The sequence below is a fragment of the Urocampus carinirostris genome, chromosome 9, assembly GCF_059441175.1.
Source record: "Urocampus carinirostris isolate Australia breed hairy pipefish chromosome 9, RoL_Ucar_1.0, whole genome shotgun sequence".
NCBI classification, from domain to species: Eukaryota; Metazoa; Chordata; class Actinopteri; order Syngnathiformes; family Syngnathidae; genus Urocampus; species Urocampus carinirostris.
In genome coordinates this window covers 26,645,512-26,669,489 of record NC_142357.1, presented here as the reverse complement: position 1 = coordinate 26,669,489, position 23,978 = coordinate 26,645,512, and the positions used below count along the sequence as shown (strand labels likewise).

At 40.8% G+C, this 23,978-nt stretch overlaps 1 protein-coding gene across 1 annotated transcript in view; it reads left to right on the top strand.

Moving 5' to 3' along the window:
* Nucleotides 1-22,486, top strand: part of kctd16a (potassium channel tetramerization domain containing 16a) — a 32,831-nt gene extending 10,345 nt beyond the window's left edge. Inside the window, exon 2 of the mRNA XM_088343377.1 lies at nucleotides 20,267-22,486. Coding sequence (XP_088199503.1) covers nucleotides 20,267-20,718 — 452 coding nt within the window. The 3' untranslated portion in view covers nucleotides 20,719-22,486. The remainder of the gene's footprint in view (nucleotides 1-20,266) is intronic.
* Nucleotides 22,487-23,978: the final 1,492 nt, after the last annotated feature.

Sequence of the window (23,978 nt, the reverse complement as noted above, 5' to 3'; positions counted from 1 at the left end):
TCGGTTCACGCCATTAGAGCAAATTAGTACGCTTTCGTGCAATTCATGTCATTAGTCAAGGGACCACTTAAGCTGCTCAACTCCCATTTCTTTTATATACGGTACAAAATCCCCCGCTGACTGAATTAAATGATTCCATCAGCAATCTGTCCTGCGGATATCAAGACATTCATAAAAAAATCGTTTTTGTAGCTTATCGTGATGAAACCGGCGTGCGGGCAAGCGTGATTTGCAAGGCCTTTCGAACATTGATTCGTCCCCGAGGGCTGATTTGAAATAAACTGCTCAGCAAATGTGTCATTAGTAGTTAGAAACATTCACTGTTAGCATACTTGATGTCGCAAGCCAAGGCAGGATCGATTTGTGTCTCATGGACTGCAGGGGGGGACGTGTGCTTGTTCCCGTGCTCCCGACCAATCGAGGGGTCTGCCTTTTGCACGCAGTCATCTGAGACCGGCTTCAAATCACCCGTGACCCTCAAGTGGTAGGAAATGGATGGCTGGGTGTATAGATAGTACATTTTAAAGGACACAAGTACGACATACAGTAGAGTAGTCATTCATAAGTCATGAGATTTTTTGGAAACGCAGGATAAAAAACATAGAAACATATATTCTTTGTGTTTTTTTTTTGTTTGGATTCATATTGAGGCTGGAGTTCCACAATGGGCTATTTATGTGGTTTTAGCCATGGAGTGTAAAAAAAATCAGTTAGATTGAAAGGAAGAATGATTCTATTCTCTTCAATGGAGGATAATTTATGTACAGGGTGTTCCAAAAGTCTCTGGTGTCAGAACCAGAACAGACGGAGGACCCAGACGCGTAATGTTTTCACACAAGCTTTATTTTACGGGAATGGGGCAGTCATGTGCGTGAAAACAAATGCCAGTCATTCGGCGTTCGCTGGGCGGAAGAAGGGAGACAGAAGTCAGGCGCGGAAAAACAGAAGCCAGAGGCAGACGAGATCGATACAAGATACACGAGCCAATGCCGGACAGACGGGATCGAGACAGGCGGGATCAATACCGGATACTGGAGACACAAGCAAGATACCGGACAGAGTCAAATTACACGTCTTGCAAGTGCAGAGGTTCGTTGACGGACCGACAAGGAGTGAGTGAGAGCACTGAGTTTAAATAGGAGGGAAGCCAATAAGGCAAACGAGTCGCAGCTGGCACCAAGTGAGGGAAATGGGCAACCGTGACATCGGGCACATTTAAAGTGCCCATATAAGGGAGACAGGAGTCAGGCGCGGAAAAACAGGAAGCCAGAGGCAGATGAGATCGATACCAGATACACGAGCCTATGCGGACAGACGAGATCGGTACCGGACAGGATGGGATAGACAGGATCGATACCGAATACTGGAGATTGGAGCAAGATACCAGACAGGACGAGATAGTCGGGATCGATAGCGGTCACTGGAAACTGGAGGAAGATACCAGACAGGTCGAGATAGACGGGATCGATACTGGAGACTGGCGCAAGGTATGGGACAGGATGAGACAGGCGGGATCAATACCAGATACTGGAGACACAAGCAGGATACCGGACAGAGTCAAATTACACGTCTTGCAAGTGCAGAAGTTCATTGACGGACTGACAAGGAGTTTAAATAGGAGGCCAATAAGGCAAACGAGTTGCAGCTGGCACCAAACGGGTGGGGCCAAGTGAGGCAAATGGGCAACCGTGACATCGGGCACATTTAAAGTGCCCATATCTCCTCAATTATGAATGGTAATAAGATTAAAGTAGTGTTATTTTAAAGCTCATTATATGAAAATCTTTGTAAGGCTACTATGTTTTATTTCTTTTCAGACCCATGCATGGCGATCCCTCAACCAGAAAAGGCATTTTGTGTCCTTGAATTTGCAAAAAAACGGAATCATGGACTGTTTTTTAACATCCATTTTGCAGAGTATTCAGAAAGTAGCCACCAGAGTGGAAGTCCATAGTGAGATGGCATGATCAAATTATAACGGATGGGTGCTTATGCCCAGCTAAGTCATTTTCCAACAGGATGTGGCGCCACCACACTACAGTTTATGAACACAACACTGCCAGACAGATGGATAGGACTGTCTGGTCAGGATGATCACCATCTCATGTCGTGGCCATCCATATCTCTAGATATCACACTATGCGATTTCTTTTTGGGGGTTATTTGTGAAAGAAATGGTCCATGTGCCCCTTATACCAAGAGACGTGAATGAGTTGGAAGGTAGGAATAACAGAAGCGAATGTAAGCATTGACAATGCATTGCTGGGACGTGTTTGGCAATAATTTGACTATCGGCTCGACGTGTCGTGTGACCAATGGTGCTTACATTTAACATCTTCGAACATTCCATGTAAAAATTGTGATTACAAGCTTCCCGAATTTACCAGATGTGCTTTTATTTCCTTCATGGTTTCTGTTATGTTCAAAGTCAAAATGCCCCTGAGACTTTTGGAACACCCTGTATTTTTAAGTAGAAGGACTCTGATCGGTCCGATTCGATGGCCCCGCAGCTTTCACATTTAAGGTTTCCAACCTGATCGTAATTTTCCACAAGAGAAAGTTAGTATTATTTGACCACTAAATGTCACACTAATGTCTAGTGCAAGGGTGGCCAAACTGTGAATTTCAGGCCGCATTGGGTTAAAACATTTGGCAGAAGGGCCAGAAGTGTCAAGGACCAGAACAGACTCTCGGATCCAAAAGCGTTAGTTTCAGAGTTTTTATTTGAAAGAGTTGTTGGAGCTGGCTTGGGACGTTGGCGCTTGTTGGTCGTCAGCCTCTTCGGGCGGAATGGCAGCTCCGTGATGGATAGATGGAAGGTGCAGCTTAGCGGGTAAGTCGATGGCCGGGGCAGGAGAGTAGGTCGCAAAAGGTGGAACAAAAATAGGTCAAAAAACGAGAGGCAGGCATGAATCAGGCAAGAGACGTCGTGGGTACCTTGCAGTCTGGAGAAACACTCAGGGATACGAAGAGTACACTCAAACGTTCATCTCTGGACGCAGACAGCTTAAGTGGAGAACGTCAGCTAATCAGGAAGTGCGCTCCAGCACGCCAAACGATTGCCCCAGGTGGCTTCACCTAGGCAATCACGACAAGAAGGAAAAAAACTATTAGATTTGTTAGATTTGTTTGCAATTCCATACCTTTGCAACACAAGAGGAAAAAAAAGTCATGTATATCCAATTTTTCTATTTTTGCCGCTGCTATTTCAAAAGGACAATTCTAATTTTTGGGCTTTTTTTGTGAACATTCCATTTATGCACAAAAAACCCCCACAAAGAATGGTGATAAGTCTTTTTCGACATGTACATAGTATATTTCATTTTTTTAGACAAGATTTCACATCACACTCGTGTGCCCTGGCACACTGGTTGAAAATCCCGATTTTGAAGTACAGAGGCTCCTCTACTTATGATCATTCAACTTACGTAAAACGGTAGGTACGAATTTTTTTTGGGGGGATGCCAAAAAATATCCGTACATTACTGTAAGTTAGATTTTGTATTATGTGCACCTTTTTCCGACTACAGGATTACTGTAGTGCTTTTTTTCACCACTACTGGCGTGTGGCACTATGAGAGGTCACCCAGAATACAAACGGAAAAACGAAAAAAATCTGCTTTCCTCTTTCTAGTTCGTATGTAAATATACGGTGCTACGTGTACTGAATCTCCAGCACGCTCAAAACTTTGACATTTTCATTGTTTAATATTTCGTGCTTCCATTCAATATGGTTGGTGTAAAATGTAAAGGAGAGGGGAGCAGTTTCTTTTGAAATGAAAGAGGAATAAGAAAGCTTGATGCGGTTGATAAAATGGTCGAAACGCTTTTTTTCGGCCACTTTTTACCACCGAGGAGGACCTCTTGAAGCACATCTTCCAAAAGTAAGTTAAAGGTAACTTTATTTATGTTTATAGAGCATATTATTTTATGAAATGTTTATGTTTTAGTACAAAACCATACAGGTTACTTATCCAAGCCTTAAACACACTTGTATAAACCTTGAACATAAAAAATATAGAACTGAAGCAACTTACGAACAAAATCAACTAATGAACAATCGTCCGAAATCTCGTTTGTGAGTCAGGCAGTGTCTGTACTCCTTTAGTCCCGCTACCCAAAATCATCTCTTGTGCATCAATATCAGTGGCTGTTTGAGTGTTGAACTATTTTCTGGTGCTTAGTAAACGCAAGCACAGTAATCGATTTGCTATAAATTCCCGAAACGGACAGTCTGATACAGGCATTGAGCAAGAATTAAGCCTACCTGCAGAGTAATGCCTGGAAAGTCCAATAAAGATCCTCCGGAAGCAACATCTTGACACCATCCAGGGGATTGTGAAAAGAGTTATTTATTACACACGCAAAAAGTAGGTCATTCTGCACAGTAAGGACATTGGCGGCAGTGATCTTATTCCCGTTTGGACCAACTATTCCAAACTCCCAACTGGCATTAAAGGACAATTTTATTATCGCTAATTATCTCAGGGGAAAGTGAAGGGTGTTAGCTGTTTAAAAAGCAATCTGAGTTCCCAAAAATATTTCCCCCGTCTTCAGCCATCCCATGGAGACACACTTTGGAGAGATGAAGGGTAACCTAGTTTAAGAGCTGCTTAATCACGTCTCAGAATACTGGCCAGGGAAAAGAAATAAAGTGCATGTCTGCACAATGACCTTTGACAATTTATTCCTGCAAGGAACCCATTCTAACCTCTCCGAGTGATGGGTTTGCAGTTAATAAAAAGTCCATCATCTCAACCCTCTTGACATCCCAGGTTCCACTTCACAAGAGCTTATGGGACTGTAAGTCGTGTGACCGCCATGGCACGCGGTCAATAACTACAAAGTGGCGAAGGGAGAAGAAGAAAGTCAACCATTGCCGGATTATAATGTAGGCAGACATCGAGGCCAGCCTGCTTGGAGTCAGAACGGAATGGTGATACCGACAGAGACGGATGGTGCGAGTCGTGAATAACTCATCGGCTTCTGATGGAGCGCTGGTGCGGGGGAGGCGGTTAGGAGTAAGTCATGGCGGTGTGCCGCTGCCATTGAGCACTACATCACTTCAAGTAGACATGGATGCCTCACCTTGGCGGCAAACGGGAGCCGAGATCGCAAATGTGCAGACTCGGCGGGACGAACGACACATTCGGATCAATCATTAGAAAGCGATCATTTGTTTTTCACAGCGTTGAGTGGTATGCAGTTGACTGATGGTCATTGCTTAAGTTTGATCCAGAACTTTTATGACTCACTGTAAGACAGGGGGGCCAAAGTCAAACGTATGGTAGGGCCAAATAATAAAATCAAGCTACAGAATGAGGGATGGACTGATCAAATGTTGATCATTTTGAAAATGACACGTATAGTCTTGAGCAGGGGTCACCAACCTTTTTGGAGCTGAAAATTAACTATGTTACTAATTTGCATTAAGGGCTACTGTTTTCGGATCCCTTAACCGCCAGAGTCTTCGGGGCCCCACTTCCTCTGGTGTGTCTTGGGCAATGCAGTCTGGTGGCACCTGTCCCACTCCAGGCCATTTTTTGGGGGTAGGGTTTTGCTCCCACACCTTACATAGATAGTACTGGTTTCCATGGTTACCAGCAGGGTTGGGTAGGGTTACTTTAACTTGATTACTTTCAATTACTTTTGGATTATTTCAATATTTCAAGATGGCGGCGCCCTGATGGCTGCGGCCGCATCGACTTGCAACGGTTTTTTTACGCGTCGGCCATAAGATCCAGTCTTCGACTCAGTTTTGATGGCGCACAAAGTCGGCTCGAACTGCAGATTAAGTTACGATCGCAGTTTTTTTGCTGGATATGCGATCATCCAGACATCAAGCGCTTGATGTGTATTAGCCACGGACTGCTATGTCGACAAGACCCAGCAGCCTACAAGGCAGCGAAGCAGAGTGGCAAGACGGCGGCGCTACCGCCGAACGAGGACATCAAGCGCTCGGTGCTACGACCACTCGACATCAAGCGCTCGGTGCTACGACCACTCGGGAGTGTTTATTAGCCACGGACTGCTATGTCAACAAGACCTACAAGACCAGCGGCCTACAAAGCAGCGAAGCAGAGTGGCAAGACAGCGGCGCGACGAAGAGGCGGGCCGGGCTAACAGCTAGGCTAAAGGCTAACCCCTCGACGAAGCGGGCCGGGCTAACAGCTAGGCTAAAGGCTAACCCCTCTAACATTCGCTCTCTGGACAATAAACTGGACCATTTAACAACTGGAAGAGGCATCGAACCGCGAGATGACGAACTGCTGCGCTAAAATTCTGACGAAGACATGGTTAATCTTATCTATCCCGGCTGACGTTCAAAGAAACTGTGCGGGTCAGATGTATCGACATTTCGTTCTGTATACACGTGTACACGAATGACAATAAAGTAAATCTGAATCTGAATCTGAATCTGAATCTGATTACTCCAATACCAAATATGCTAATAAAATACAAAAGAAACTAAATATGAATAAAATTATGACTCACAACACGTGGTAAGCTTTCTCTCCTGGCTTTGATCTCTTTGATCTCCGGCAAAACTAACATAAAATGCGACAGAAACAAAATGAAAATAAATCCAAACAGCTTGCCAACATCATTTTTGCTGTTCCATGTGTTCCGTACTCCCCAAGCCTGCACAAAATTTAGTAATTTTATTCATATTTAGTTTCTTTTGTCTTTTATTAGCATTTTTGGTATTGGAGTAATCCAAAAGTAATTGAAAGTAATCAAGTTAAAGTAACCCTACCCAACCCTGGTTACCAGTAGCAGGAAAAGCCTCCTGATCTGACACAGATACAGCATCTTCATCTTCTGGTTGCAGTTGTTTTTCAGTGTAAAGCAGGGGTAGGGAACATTTTTGACCCAAAGAGCCATAAAAGCAAAAATATGTATGTATTTTTTGAGAGAGACACACCAAATAATTGAAGAAAAAATTTAACAAAATCACTAAACCCACTCCAGACAAAGCTAATTATTCAGCGCATTTACTGTGTGATGTTTGACGATTTAATAAAATCTATGAAATCATTATGCCAGAGCCTGTGTCCCATGTCAATATAAATAAACCACTCAAAATTTGTCTCCCTCTTGCAGTTACTTAAGACTGTTGAGGCTCATTTTGACTGTCAATTTTGTCCTAAATCATGGTTTCAAAAAAAGGTGCAAGCAAAGATCTTTTGTAAAAATGTCACAACATACTGCAAACAAGGATGCCAACGTATTTAGGAGTGCGCGCTACTTGTCTATAGCTCTTCCCATTCCTACCACTCACCCAATCAAATTGCTCCACGTTCTTTTGCTAGAGCTTCTGGGTTAAACTTTTTTTTGTGTTAGTTTATTCTGTGCCTTTTCATCATAAAGTGTCTCAACAATGAACATCGGTTGTTTAATGAGCTTCCATATTAATTAAAATTTAGCAGTTTTGACAGCCAAAACAAATTCTGTTGTCTGTTAACTGTAGCTAAATTTGTATGTGTGTGTATATATATATATATATAATATACTGAACTATGTATACTTGACATTGCACGTAGAACAATAGGCTCCGCATGTCAAAATACAGTAAATAATTACAGAAGTTCCATTTTATCTCTGGGCCATATATACTTATGAAAAGAGCCATAGAATCCTGACCCCTGGTGTAAAGCGTCCTTGGAGTCTTCAGAGATGTGCCAGACACAGCATAGACAGGCAGGAGCGTGGCCTAATACTGATGCGCATTTAACATTTTTATGTTATTACTATGTAATTACTATGTTATTCATGTTTGCGGATCCTTTAATCACCTGGGTCATCGGGGCACCACTTCCTGAGGTGTCTCTTGGGCAAGTACAGCCTGGCAGCACCCATCCCTTTTTTGGCCGTTTTTTGGGTAGGTGTTGAATAAATAATCAATTGCACAAATATCTAAATAAATGGATGTGCAATGGAGATGTACTCACCGAGCGGCGGCCGAGTAAACGAACTCCATTTAGTCTTTTGCCAAAATATTTGGGAAAGATGGCTTAAAAACAATATGTCTGGAATTTGTGCATTCTACTGGGTTTTTATTGTTAGAAGTTGTCAGCCAACCACTTAAACATTATGCCAGCAAGAAATAAAATTGCTTTGAAAATCAAAATAAACCGTCACTGGTGAGCTATTTTTAGAACTTGTCTGTGGGCTACTCATGTATTCTTAGGGGCCCACAAGCACCATGTTGGTCCACTATGAATAGTTATATTAGGCAACATTTTTCCTGGTTATGTCACTGATCTTTAAATTTCAATAGCCACAAAAGACAAATTTCTTTGTTATTAAAAAAAAACATTATAATACAAATACATTAAAGAATCCGGTATTATTCAGACACCACCAATAGCAAATACTTTATATTTTAACAAAAGTGAACTAAAATCACTCCAAAGAAAAAGTAATATCAATTTTCCACTATTCACTAATCTACAAGAAAATAAAGTTCAAGGAGAAATACCGTACAGTGAAAATAAATACACCATGATTCCTGGTGTATGATACAATAATGAATCAAGATCATCTCATGGGCCGAATGTGAACTGAAGATACAGACCCATTACAGAAGATTTCATCTGAAGCAGAACCAAAATAGGTTTATTAACAGTCTTTCATCACCAAGAGGTGAACCGGATGTGGCCCGCAGGCCTTGACTTTGATATATGTACTGTGAGAAGTCAAAATGAATAAAGATTTAAAAGGAGTATTCAGTATAGAATACTGACTGACTTTTGGGACATGCAGACTGCCAGAAAATCCAAATATAGAGTGGCACCAGCTTTACTCAAGGAAAGTGGGATGTACACAGTAACATAGATAGATAGATAGATAGATAGATAGATAGATAGATAGATAGATAGATAGATAGATAGATAGATAGATAGATAGATAGATAGATAGATAGATAGATAGATAGATAGATAGATAGATAGATAGATAGATAGATAGATAGATAGATAGATAGATAGATAGATAGATAGATAGATAGATAGATAGATAGATAGATAGATAGATAGATAGATAGATAGATAGATAGATAGATAGATAGATAGATAGATAGATAGATACTTTATTCATCCCCGCAGGGAAATTCACACATGTCATGAAACAGACCGGGAATCAGGAATTTGGAACTCATTTGCGTAGACGATCTGTCACTTGAGAAAGACAAGTTGTCCAACACACAAACGGCCCAAAAACAAAACAAAGCAGGCTCAAATGAAGGCAAAACTACAGACTAGGCATTTAACGGGATTAAACAGAACTTGCAGGAATCTCACAGAATGTTACACTGAAGTGCAACAAAGTCCAACAAGCACAACAAGAATAAACAGGTATCAAACAGGCATGAACAGGTTTTCAACAAGTGTAAACAATGATCTGGCAAAGGGCAGTTCCAAAAGGCGGGTTTAAGTACCCATAGGCGTAATCAGGAAAATGCAGGTCAGCCGGTGTCAAGGGGCGGGGCCAGCTGAGCACCATGACAAACGTGCAGGAGATGACAGTACATTCTTCTTCAGGATCTTTTAATAAACACAGGTATTCATTATTCCGTCAACCACAGCAAAATGTTTTTAAACATGTAATCCTTGGCAATATTTGTCACTGTAGTAGCACCATTGGTTGACCGAGTGCAGGCACTTGATATTGACACATTCAAATGTATGCAAATATCACAAGATGGTGCGTTCGCTGGCGATCAGTTAAGCAGCAGCAGGGAAGCTTGTGCAGCAAATAGGACCATCGTGGTCAAATGGATTCCTCTCTCGTTTTAAGAATGCTCACTTTGCAAGACTAGCGTAACAGCCCCCCCTCCTTCGCTGCTGCAAGGGCACACTGACCTAATTCGTAAGCAAACAAGCATGTAAACTACAATGCGTCCTAAGGCCGCGTTTGCTAGGCTAAAATGTATTTGGGGGAATATGAGACGAGACCGCTCGAGACAGATGGCAGCATTCCAATTTAGAATTTGAAATAAGTTAGTTTGAAGGCAAAATAAAAAAATAACCATTATTGCCTTGGAATCACAGAATGTTTTTTTTGTTTTGTTTTCTTGACTTTCACAAGTCTGCAAATGTCAAATTCGTAGAAATCTCAAGTAAATGATCCAGTATCTTCTACAGTGTAGTATGAAGATCTTCGATTCCATAACTCCAAACCTCAGCATGAGGTTAATGAAGAAACCAGTAAATGAGTGTGCACAATTAAATGTCAAGCACAGCCTGGAAATGTGGCAGACGACTCTGAAAAGTTGCCTGCCCTATTTTTCACAACTTGAAATGCAATAAGACGACTAATCGCAAAAAACACGTTGTTGCAAAGTATTAAGGATTGATATTCAGAATATATAACAGAACAACACTTTAAATTTAAGTTCATTATAAATCTACTTATAACATTCATTGCATGTATATGACATCGCTGTTTTCCAACTACCATCAGTATGTACTTGTATTGACTCATCTTCATTCAAGCAATGTTTGCTACAAGCCACGTGAACTCCTCTTTCCATGATGCTTTTAATGTACGTTTACGTTTTGTAGCGTCATAAATTTTGTTAACTTCTTTTGAATATTTCTTCTGCAGCTGAGGTTTTGGCGTGATTCCTAACCACTTATCCATTTTTCTTGTGTTTTCTGTGCGTCTACTTTGGAAAATGATATGCAAATGTACGACCTTATGAGGCTCAGGAAAGTCCGGAAGCATGAAGTTATTCGATGCTGGCTTCTGATTCGCTGCCGAGTATGCAAATTGCCTAAGAAATCAAAATTCCGAAATTTTCGAACCGAACTAAGATTTTGAAATCGGAATAAAGCAAACGTTTGATTGGGAAAAAAAAGTAAAAAATGAAAAATAAAAACTAAAGATTTGTTTGGGTTTTTTCTTGAAAAAGTTGTGTAAATTGTACGCCTGACGTAAAAGATGCACGCTCTGGGCGTCTGGGCAGACATTATTTCAGACACTGTGATAAGTTATTTTAGCAATGCATATCAAACTGGTAGCCCTTCGCGCTAATATGTGACAAAAAAAGTAGCTCTAAGCTTCAAAAAGGTTGACGACCCCTCCTGTAAACGTAGATAAAAATGTTAAACATGAAAAAATAATGTTTACAAAATCACTGGAAAGTTATTCAAATGTTATGAAAGTGAAAAAGGGACAAAAAGGTTAAACGTTTTTCTTTTCATGAATTTTCTCAGTCGTATCCCAGAACATTCCCGTGTTTAACCCCAGAACTGCTTTCCCAATGACAGAATTTAAGTGCGTTAATTTGCAGGGAAGCAAACAAACCCAGTGACATTTGAGTTTTTCTGAGCCGCCTGCCTTCAGTCCACGCCATGTCCTACTTTTTCTGCCATTTAGGACAATTTGCCCGCTCAAAAGTGTCATTTTAATGAGCACGGCAGCTGCTGAATATGCGTAAAATTAGACCCATGCCCTCCTGTTAGGATAAGCGTTCCCGCTCTCATTAAAGAAAGCGTTTAGTTTAGCATCGCTAGCAAAGTCTGCAAGCGTTACGCCATACGGAAGCTCGTGTCTCGTAATGTGGCCGTAACAGGATCTTTTACGAGAGGCCGCAGAGATCTGAGAACAAAGACAGAGGAATCGATGGCTTCCCTGAAAAGATTGCAGAGGATGCGTGCCAACTTTTTTCAAGATACTGTGAATATGTTATAACACGTGTTTATAGTGAGCTTCAGTTTTTCCATGAACTTTTAGCTCACACAAAATTGTTAAAAATTGAAAAAACCTAGAATGTAATTTTGTGTTTTAGAGGTAAGCACGCTTGTTTTCTGGTCGAATTTAAAAAAAAAAAAAGAATATCCAAATTAAATTAACCACAAATTACAAGGTATAAGTCAATAGTATGTGTCGAAGCTATTGTTTTTTTTTTGTTTAGACAATCTGGCAATTGACAATTTATTATTTTTGAAATAAATAACTTACTATTTTTTTTATCAGATAAACATTCTCGGGTGTTAGAAGTTCTCAAAATCCTTCAAATTTCATAATATCACCAGTAAATATCTGGCTTTTTGGTCTTTGAAGATAGAAGATCGATTATGTTTGTGCAAAACTAAACCTCCTGCTGACATCGCAACCTGACTTCATACCATAGGACACAATTTGTTATGTTTTTGTCACGGTTGGCCATGGCGCCAAATTGGCCCCACCCGTGTGGCGCCAGCTGCGGCTTGTTGACAGATTGGCTTTCCGTCTGTTTAAGCTCAGTGCTCTCACTCTTCCTTGGTCAGTCCATCAACGAACCTCTGCCCCGCAAGACATGGGTTTTGATTCTGTCCTGTTTCCTGTTGGTATTTCCTGTCCGGTATTATTCCCGTTTATTTTGTCCTGTTTAATATCGGTTTCCAGTTTTGTTCCCGTCTAGTTTGTCCTGTTTAGTTTCAATATCCTGTTTTGATTCAATCCTGTCTGTCCTGTCCTGTCCGGTATCGACCCCATCTGTCCGATATCTGCTCGGGCAATTGGTATCGATCTCGTCGGTGTCAAACTCATTTTAGTTCAGGGGCCACATGGTAGAAAAAAACATTCTCACTAGTAAATGAATGGCACAAAAAGTGTGCGTTAGCTGGATGGCTGGGGGTCTTTTAGAAGGCTCACAATTAAGTTATGATTCAGGGTTGGAAGATGTGATTCTAAAACTATTATCAAAGGGTTTTTCGTCAATACTTTTTTCTTTTTCTAAAATTTAATTTCTTGTAGTGTTTATCATTTGTGAATTATTTATGTTAAAAAAAAAGAAAAAGAAAAACAATTGAATTTATTTCCACTACAATCAATTTGACTCAGGGAAACAAATTGGCCGTAAAGTGAAAATATGCTAAGGGGGGACGCCGTGTTCCAGTGTCTATTCCATCAGGTATACAGTTGGCTGTTGACCAACGTGTTGATAATATCAGAAGGAATCCTCTAAGAAGACCTACGTTGAATTTCCAATATTTCTTCCCCAATCCTAAAATGCTTCTGTCACGTAACGTACATTGCCATTGATTTTTTAACTAGTCTCGACATTCCCCACATCTCACAGCTAGAGTGAACTTCAGATAATTTCAACTCATGGAATTCATTCACCCACACAGCTTGAAAATTGCACGGAGTCACAATGGTGAGTTGGCGTGTTGCCCTTAATGGGCTCGCCTTTCCCCCCCCTCTCTGGACATCAGCCTCCTTCCATTTAGAAACAATACTCACAACACCCCCTCCTCCCTCTTCTGGATCCCGGTCATTGAAGCGCCAGCATCCATTTGCCGAGTGCTGCTCGTCTGCCTGCCTCGTCCCGATTCGTTTTCTGCGGGGAGAAACTGGCAGGCTGATTGGCCTCTTTACTCATGGATTATCCATTAAAAAGCTGTTAGCAACTGGCTCGCTATCGTCTCTATGCAATCATTGCGTCGAGTATAAGCTCATTATTACGGTGAGACCCCCTTGAACCTGGCTGTAGGGAGCTAACAGTCGAATCATTGCTCCTTGTGTGATGTCATAGCAACTGAAGACGCATTGGAAGAGAAAAACCTGAAATCTGCAAGACTAGTTGACGTCTGTTGACGTCAATGGCAGTGAATGAGTTAAGCCGGTGGTCTTTAACCTTGTTGAAGCTACTGAACACCACCAGTCCATCCATTTATTATATGTATCCTTACTAGGGTCGCTGGGGCGCTGGAGCCCATCCCAGCTATCTTTGGGCAGTAGGCACGGGACTCCCTGAACTGGTGGCCAGCCAGTTGAAGGGCAAACTGTGACATACAACCATCTACACGCTCATTCACACTTAGGGACAACTCGGCATGGGCAAATAACCTGCCATGCATATTTTTGGGGAATGTGGGAGGAAACCAGAGTGCCCGGAGGAAAATCAAGTCAAGTCAAGTCAAATTTATTTATATAGCCCTTATTCACAAAAATGTCTCAAATGACTGCACAGGACCACAACCAATGTTCCCTGTAATTTTCCACGGGTCTGAGCGTTCACACAAAGTCGGTGAGCAACGCTTGAAACAACAGTGAGCCACCATAATCCCAAGTGTGGCAAGATAATTAATGATCAAACATGTCCAAAACTTGACATCAAGTTACATTTTGCTGAGTTTCCAGCAATGCAAAATGATTTTTCTCTTTTGAATGAATTGACTCATGTACTATTGCAAAGGTTGTACGGCCTACAAATGTCGTTTGTTCTTACAATTCTATCACAAGATATCCATTTGTTTTTATTTCCTGATATATTTTGTCGCATAATATTAACATTTTTAGGGACGTATTTAGTAAGATACAGAACTGTACTTAATCACATTTTTTAGTGGAAGTACAATGTTGGCAACAAGATTCACTTAATATAATTGGAATTTTTTTGAATACTTTTTATTCTTTTTTCTGTGTTCTTTTTTTATTCCTTTAAAAAAAATCTCATGGTGTTTATTTTTTCCGAGCTGTTCCTTTTTTCTTTTTGTTCTCTATTTACTTTTTTTCCTACATTTCTTTCTTTTCTTTTTGTCTGGCTTTTTCTAAATATTTCCTTCTTTCTTTCCCTTTCTTTTGTTTCTTTTTTTCTCAGCTTTTTACTACTTTTTCATTTTGGTATTTTTTTCTTTTTTGTTCTATTCCCCCCTTCCTTTAAGTCATTTTGTGCATAATTTTACTTCATATTTGGTCATGTTGGGATTAAAGAAGCAAAAACAACCTGAAGAGCCGTTTAGGACCCGAAAGAGCCGGTTCTTTTTTAGTGAGCTGAGCCGAAGAAGCCGGTTCCCGACATACTCTACTAACTTTACTAGACTTCGTTCGACTTCAAAATACCGCATTTAGGATTCAACGTCAGGGGAACCTGTGTATTTTTACCTTCATGCACTGTAACTTTGACTTAAGCCGCTTCTTAATTAGTCATTTTGAGCCCTCATTTTTGTGCGCTGGCTAGATTTTCTTGTGCGCCGAGAATGTGCAAGCAGTGCGCAATTGCGCACGCGCGCAGCTTATAGGGAACACTGACCACAACTACCCCATTACCTGATCTTAAACCAACAAATCATCACAGACACGGGGAGAACATGCAGTCCTCGCACAGGAAGGCTGGTAGCTGGATTTGAACCCTTAACCTCAGAACTGTGCTGCAGACACGCTGACCACTCATCCGCCGTGCTGCCCCCAGTTCCAATCAGTGCTGTGAAAAAGTGTTTACCCCTTCCTGATTTCTGTGTTTTTTGCATATTTATCAATCACAAAAGTTTCAGATCATAGAACCTAGTTTAATGTCACATGAAGTCAACCCAAGGAAATACCAAATACAGTTTCAAAATGTTAATTTCATTTATTAAGTTACAAAAAATCCAAACCTATCTGGTCCTATGTGAAAAAATAATTGGCCCCTGAACCTCGCAGCAAGTTGAACCACCTTTGGCAGCAATAACAGAAATATAACATTTACAATATTTGGTCATGAGTCTTAAAGGGATTGTAAACTACCCATGTTTTTCAATTTGGTACAGAACGAGTAGTGTTTCTCGCCACAATCATGCAGATATGTTCCAAAATGTTTCAGGCGCCAAAGATCCCGAGAAACTAATTCTCAAAGTAAACAGTTTGACTTCATATCCCCTAGAGCTGTCCGGTTGAAAAACAGGCAGTACTTGTTGTAATCTGCAAATGAATAGCGCTCATTTTAGCTTGGAATAATTGGAACTTTGCTTACCGTGTTGCTAAGGGACTTCTGACTGCTTTGTCTGAGTTGAGCAAAAAAGGGTTAGTTTAGCTGCAATCGTGTACAGCGTGCGTTCCTATTTTGACTTCGCCTAATTTTAGGTATTTGATTGTGACTTTTTCTCTCGTGTTTTGCGGCTTGTCTTGCAATTCATATAATATTGTCCAGATAGCAACCCGTGAGCCTGCGGGCTAAAAAGGGTTCCAGGTTTGTTTGGGCAAGGTTAGCCCTGTTAGCAGTCGGCTAACTGGCCAGCCTGCCGTGCTCATTGTTTTTTTTTAGGGTGAATTCGTGTTTGTTGCTGTGGTAGTGGTTTGTTGTTGGCTCGTGGTCAAAATCAAACCTGACTAGGTCCAAACCAGAAAATAAGACCGAAACTGGAAATGGAAATGCTAGGAACAACAAGTGGACACAAACTACTAACAAAATGTCCCAAAAAGAAGCCAGAAAACCAAAAAACAAATCTTACGTAGAAATGACAGTGGAAATAAAAATGACCTGACCACGTATGCTTCCCAAAATATCATTATAAAAGGTCAGGATGATTAGGGACGATAGGACACACCTGTGCCCAGTTCCAATCCCGGTTGGCGCCATCTAGTGGAAATTGGTGGACCAGATCCAGATGAAATAGTAAAGGGTATTCAATTTTATCTCATCATCACAGTATTTTTACTCACAGTAGCACATTGTTGAGTATGTGGGGCCATGATAAAAATTATTTATGAAACCGTAAACTATTAACAAAATCACAAAGTATTTAATAATGTCCTTCAAAGTCCAATTCATGATCAGATAGACCATAGGTGTCAAACATGCGGTTCGCTGGAGAGTTCAAGCCCGCTGGCAGATTGAATCCAGCCCGTGAGACAAGACTAAGAGAAACTAAAGAGAAAAAGAAGTCAAAATATGAGCTGCAGTTTTTAATGAAGCCAGGCGCCACCCCAAAACAATTGTAGCTGTATTTGTCTTCTTTCCTTCTTTCTTTCTCTTTCTTTCCGTCTCTTTCTTTCTTTCTTTCTTTCTTTCTTTCTTTCTTTCTCTTTCTTTTTTCTTTCTTTCTTTCTTTCCTTCTTTCTTTCTCTTTCTTTCTTTATTTCTTTCTTTCTTCCCCTTTCTTTTTTCTCATTCTCCTTCATTTTTTCTCTTTCTCATTCATTTTTTCTCTCTTTCTTTGATTTTCTCTCTCTCTCTCTCTCTCTCTCTCTCTCTCTCTCTCTCTCTCTCTCTCTCTCTCTCTCTCTCTCTCTCTCTCTCTCTCTCTCTCTCTCTCTCTCCTTTATTTAGTAGTCCGGCCCCCAGTAAGCTTTTGTTCTACTGTGTGGCCTCAAGCTAAAATGACTTTAATATCACTGAGATGGACCAATGAGTTGTTTCCCTTTTCATGCTTTTTTTGTGTTTATTTATATCTTTCAGGGCAACTTTCTGTTTTCTCCATCCTATAACATTTGTCTCTGGTACCATGAATAAAAAGTCTGATGATGAGATAAAATCTCATGCCTTTTCCAATGTCATCTCCATCCCTCGTTGTCTAGTGATTACACAGTGTATTTAGGCTCATTATCATCATAGATATTATGGTTATTTATATTTTACTAATGTTATCGTTGGGCTGGGGTGCGAGAATATTGTCAGACAGTCCGTAGTACAGAAAAAGGTTGGGACTACTGCTTTGGAGGTTGCGTTGGAGGAAGAGAAGTTGAGAGTCACAAAGACTAAATTTATGCCCGGTTATATTCTCACAGTGGTACATTCCCCCAGATTATTTGAACTGAATAATGCAAAAGAAGTAGAACGTCGCTCAGTAAAGCACGGAGCGCCACTGTGACCAAAAAGTTATGGGAGGATAATAGTAATGCCTAGCTTTTAGTAGAGGTTGGTGTAAACTGCAAGCAGAGATAGATCAGGGGAATTTTAGTTCCTGTCCAGAAGTCAGCCTAACACGATGCAGTGCTATAAACGTATAAAATAGAAACAACAACAATGTGTTCCCAACTGAATTACGGTGCAGAGTCCCACTTTACTTTGACTGCTTGTCAATCAATCAATCAACCAGTGACTAGGCGATTATGGAAAATGTGAATCGATCCTTTTGCCAGGCCACATGAGGGCACTGGATGTGAACATCAATCAAAGAGTTCATGACATACAATAATTATTAATTATGGTATGTAGTTAAGACCAAAGTTATATTGTTTTTCACAGGTCCCCTAATTACATAGGTTTTCATCATAGGCGGCACTGCGACTGGGTGGTAAGCACACAGCCCCACGGTGCTGAGGTTGAGGGTTTAAAGTCCAGCTACTGCTGCCTCCCCATGTAGAGTGTGCATGTTCTCCCGTGCCTGCGCGGGTTAATTGGCCGGTCCGAATTGTCCCTAGGTGTGAATGAACAAGTGAGTTGTCAGTCCATGTGTGCTCTGCGATTGGCTGGCAACCAGTTCAGGGTGTCCCCTGCCCACTGCCCGAAGATAGCTGGGATGGGCTCCAGCACCCCTGCGACCCTACAGAGGATAAGCGGTGCGGATAATGGATGAATGGATGGATGGTTTTCATCATGAGTTTTTGCTTATTTTAAAGGTTATTTTTTGTTATTTTACAACAATAACAGTTTTTTTCTTTTATAAATTATAAACACTAAAATTATCAAAATAATCTGTTATTGCAGATAATGTAATTTATTTCTGTATTACTTTTCTTTTTTAGGACTAAAATATTAAAGCTTGCAAAATGATTTTATGTTTTCTTATTATTTTGAAAAAAACAAGCAATAAAACAGTATAATTAATAAGAAAAATAAGCAATACTTATAATACTATAAAAAAACAATATTAATACCTAATTAATGGATATGAATTATTTCGCTAGCTGGGGTTTTCATATAAGGGATTGTTTTTTTTTTTAAGTACAAGTTGTTAGGAGCTAAAATAGGAAAAAAATATATATTCAAAATAAGCCGAAGTATCCACATTTTAAGCATTCTTTTGTTATTATGTTAAACTCGTGCGAAAAAGGCACCATTGAATATTTCTTGTTTTTTTTTGTTTTGAGCAAGGTTGGTTGAAAGACTATTTCATATTCTCTTCATATTTTTTATAAACTATTCAGAATTTGAATTATTAATATCCTAAATTACACAATTTAACTGTTGGCATGCAAAAATGGCCTTAATTACTTACTTAGTATGAAATAATTGGCGTACTGACTGTAAAGCCATTATCGCATTCAATATCATTTTGAAACCCAATATTATTTCCTTAATGTTTTCTACAAATTCATAAGATGTTGTTAAGGCCATTATCGCAAGAGAAATCTGTAAGCAGTATGGCCACTATAAAATGAAAAATTGTATTTGGTAAGGTGGTTGGTCGTACAAGCACAATTGTTTTCAACATTTTTGATAAAATAACTCTTTCCATCCATCCATCTATCTGGTGCATTATGTCACCTCGAGACATTGCCAAAATACAACCACAAAAAAAGGCGAAGACAGAATTCAACACAACTTGTGTGGCTGACCATTATTCCTCATTTTTTTCTGGTTTTATTTTCTCACCTCACATATAAAAGCCCAGCATTCTTTGAGTCGGTTTGAATGCCAACATCACCTGCCTGGTTGTTATCTCCATTAAAAACATATCCAGTATAAATGTATCCTGCACAAGCTTAGGAAAGTCAGTTCTATGAACCAGTGCATCATAAATGACCAACATTTTAATGTTAAAGCATAATAAAATTAATTATTTCTAGCCTAAGTAAAGGTAATTCTTAAACATGCAAAATGTGGGAAAATGGTACATAGTTTTTGCATTATATCAATTTATATTTCATCTGTATATTCAAATTATCTTCCATGATAGTGCATTTTGAGGACAGCATGTCTTGTCTTTGTTATCCTGAGCTGTAACGTTGTCCGAGGAACCCCAGCACACTAGCATTGATTAGTTTTTGTGGCGAATGCCTAGGTGTTGTGTTGCAGGATCGCGCAAAAAACATGCAGTGAGCAGCCTGGCTAACATGGAACAAACGCAACACCCGACGGTATTGAAAAACCTTCGAACACGAAAGAACCGGTGCTAATGCCAGGATAGCCAATCAGTAAACATGCGGTGATCAGCCAGGCTAACCGAGAGCCATCAACGAAAAGCAGCAACGCCTAAAGTGTTAAAAGCAAAGCTGGCCGGGATTAGACCAAGGGTTACAGCAAAACCGACACTAACGGCAGGCTAAACAACACACGCCAAGCCAAACAACACACGATGGGCAGTCAACAAGTGCCAACCGAGAGCTAACAAAACAGGAAAGCCCTTGGCAGTCCCGATTCTAACAGTGAGCTAGCCGGACATAATTTTAGCAAATGCGAGACACTTGGCGAAAAACACGAACGAAAAGCCACAATCGCCTACCTCTAATCAGAAATGAGCATTATACAATCAGTTCACTATAGTCACCTGTTTCGGAGTGGTAATGGAATTCGTCATTTTGAAAGTATTCTGTTCCTTCATATTTGCATATTTGTGTTTGTGTCACATAGGTGGTCCGTCACGGTGGTCGTCCTCGCATTGCGACTGCTGCTGCAAAAGTCACAAAAGCGAGCGGGAGGGAGAAAGCGGAACATCTTTCAACGAGCTCTCTACTTCCTGCTCCGAGACCCAATCGGAAGCCAGCTCCCCGCAAGGGACCGTCATCCGGGGGCCCGTCACCCGACGCCCCAACATCCAGTCCCTTGACCGGCCCGCGCACAAAGCCCCTACCCACATGATGCAACAGGCAGAAGCAAGACGCAAGACGGACATGCTGCGGGGTAGGACCTTCGGGGTCCGCGAGCGAGAGGCCGCTAAGAGGAAAGCTAACAAGGAGAAGATGACGCCCGAGCAGGAGCTAGAGAAATGCATCCAGGACTTCCGCCGCATTCGGATTCCTGATCGTTTTCCCGAGCGGAAGTACATGTGGCAATCGGAGCTTTTGAGAAAATACCGCCTCTGAGGGGAACAGGTGACACGTCCAGGTTATACTGAGCAACCAAAACGGCACACTTATTTAAAAAAATGACTCCCAAAAATAATGGAATACAGAAATCGTGCACATTCGGGCTTAGAACTGTTCCACATTGTTGTGCATCTTCACCATGCGTATGGTGGACCAATCCATGAATAAATATATGCCTTCAAAACAAATGAACACTCAAATAAATCACATAATACTTAAATACATTATTGCAATTTATTCATATATTGATGCATTTTGTCATTTATGTAATAAAAAGGCAGGCAGTAAGGCTACAGTATCCAGAACACCAGAGGCAAATAAACGTCATCCGAAAAACTAACAAAACGTTCTTTGATTCAGTAAGTCCAAGCAGTGAAACCGAATATCCAATAGTGCATCAGACAGTACTGATAATCTTGGAAGTCAGGAGTCAGAAGTCAGGATTTCGGTACACTGAATAGAGAAGAGCACTTTGATATGGGCGCTTGGACCGCGACAAAGAAGACAACATACTAGCAAGGAACCAAGGGGACAGAGTACTGAATAGGGTAAGAGGAAAAATCACAATTGGAAGAAAATCATAGGGAAATAAAGACAAGTGACTGGAGCTCTGGGGAGGTCAATAGAACCCGGAACTGAGTGACCAAATAAGGAAAGGCCAAGCGAGAAAGGGGAGAGAGAAGGACAGAGAGAGACCGAGAGAGACAGAGAGAGACAGAGAGAGAGAAACAGAAATCAGAGTGCAGGAACGTGACATTTTATTTAAATATTATGCCATTTATGTTGTTGTGTCGTTTGCTGTGTATTTTGTTGTGTATTTTATCATATATTTTGTCAGGTATCTTGTCTAGCTTAAGCAGCTGGGCCCCCTCCTCATTTTAGTGTGACAAAATACACAACAAAATACATGACAAAATACAAGAAAAATACATGATGAAATAAATACTGAAGTAAATAAATGACAAAATGCTTAAATAAATGAAAATATGCATTTATTGCATAATTTAGTTATGACCTGATTAAGATGTGTGATCATTTATTAATAAGGCATATATTTATATGTATTAATAAAGCATATATTTGTATGTATTCCTGTATTTACTTATACATTTATTTCTACATATGACAGGATCGGTCCTCCATACACGCGTACACAAGTTCTGAAAAAGATCCGTCCCTGTAGACATCTGAATGCATCTGTCTACCTCCCGTGAGGTTACCGATTGAAAGTGAGAACTATTTTTAGGCAAATCATGCCCGGTCGCACACAATAAATCCGAAGCAGTGTTAGTCATCGATTTGTAACGTGTAGCTCCGTGTGCGATACCCTCGTGCTAGCATCGAGTTACTCGCTAACTTCTAGTCACGTCAGAGTTAACAAAGCGACTTAAGGGGCAACACCGTGTCATGAGACCACATTATCGACGTCCCCTATTTCACTCTTCTAATGGTGCTTTGAATTCATGGTGTAACAGTGCGTAGTCCGGCACCACGCCACAAGGGGGCGCTTCTTCTTCCTAGGGTGGCGTGTTGGCATACTGTTCCGACGGTACTCCACGTTTCTCACAAACTTAGTCGGTTTTGACGACAGCACTGCATGTAATTTCACTCTTATGGCAATTATGCAATATCACAGAGAACGGCGTATTGTGAAACATTTTGTCTCACGTCATCACGCGTCGGGTTGATGGCGATGCTGTGTATGTAACGCAAGTTGGATTGTCAGCGTGAATAAAAGTCAATAAAAGAATAACTGTTGAATGGTGCTGGGGAATGGGTTTATCCTCCCTCGTTGGTTTCAAAAAACGAGAAGGCAGGTTTTCAAAATGGAGGCTGAAAGCTGATGAGCGATTCCTAAGAAAGGGTTTATTACTGAATATATTCTGGGCATGAACGAGCGAGCACACAACGGCTGTAACAATTTATTTGTGGGAAGGCTGATGTGTTTAATCAAATTGTTTTGTTATGGTTCGGGGTGATAGAACCATGTGGGAGAAGCAGGAACTGGGGGCAAGGGTGCTCAAAAAGAGGGATTGCATTTACTAACAAAAGGAGGTCAAAAGTAATAAACAAACAATGGTTTACAAAACAAAGAAATGTCCAAACAAAACCAAACATTTAATCCAATATAGTCACTAATTGTCAAGAACCGGAACAGGAGGAGGACCCAGATGCCTGACGTTTCTCACACAAGCTTTATTTTACTGGAAATGGGGCAGTCGTGCATGTTAACCCAAACGCTAGTGATTTGGCGATCGTTGGACGGAAGACGTAAGGCACCAGTCTGGCTTGGAATGACAGGAAGCCAGAGGCCGACGAGATCGATACCAATTGCACGGGCAGATATCGGACGGATGGGGTCGATACCGGACAGGACCGGACTTACCGGATTGATAACAGGCACTGGAGACCTGGAGTCCGAAAACAGAGATAGACGTAAACGATACCAGACACTGGAGATCGAAATTAAACAGGAAAAACTAGAGGGGAACGCTACCAGACACAGGAGATTAATATCAAACAGAACAAAAATAGCCGGGAACGAAACTGGAGATTGATAGTAAACAGGATATGATGCTACAGAACAGGAAACACAAGCAGGAAACTGGACAGAGTCAAAACCCACGTCTTGCGGGTGCAGAGGTTGGTTGACGGACTGACAAAGGGTGAGTGAGAGCACTGAGCTTAAATAATAGGGAAGCCAATCAGTCAACGAGCCACAGCTGGTGCCAAACGGGCGGGGCCAATTGGGCGCCATGGGCAACCGTGTCACTAATCACCCGTTGAAATCTTTAGTCAGTAACGTTATTCGAATACCATAACATTGCAGGAATGTACCTTGATTACTTCTGATTACTTTCAGAAATCCTAAAATACCGAATACAGTATGCGAATAAAAGACAATATAAACATAGATTAAATCACTAAATTTATTTTAAGAGAAATCAATTCTGTAACCCTGAAAAGAAATAGAGGAAACCAAGATCAGATAGTTGCTTGTACTCCAGCAAAAAAGTTCTCACATTTTAACCACATAGTATCGTGTATTGAGCAAAAATAAAACGTCCACATGGCGGAACCCATTAAATACATGAAGTGTTCACTTTCTAGATTTCCAACGCACTCTGGGACTTCTTGTCATCTCTCTCTGTCTCGGTAATTGAAATTATGATGGACACAATCATTCCATGAGTACATTATGCATATGTAAACGGAAGACACATGTGAATGAGTGCATGAAGTAAATTAATGGACGC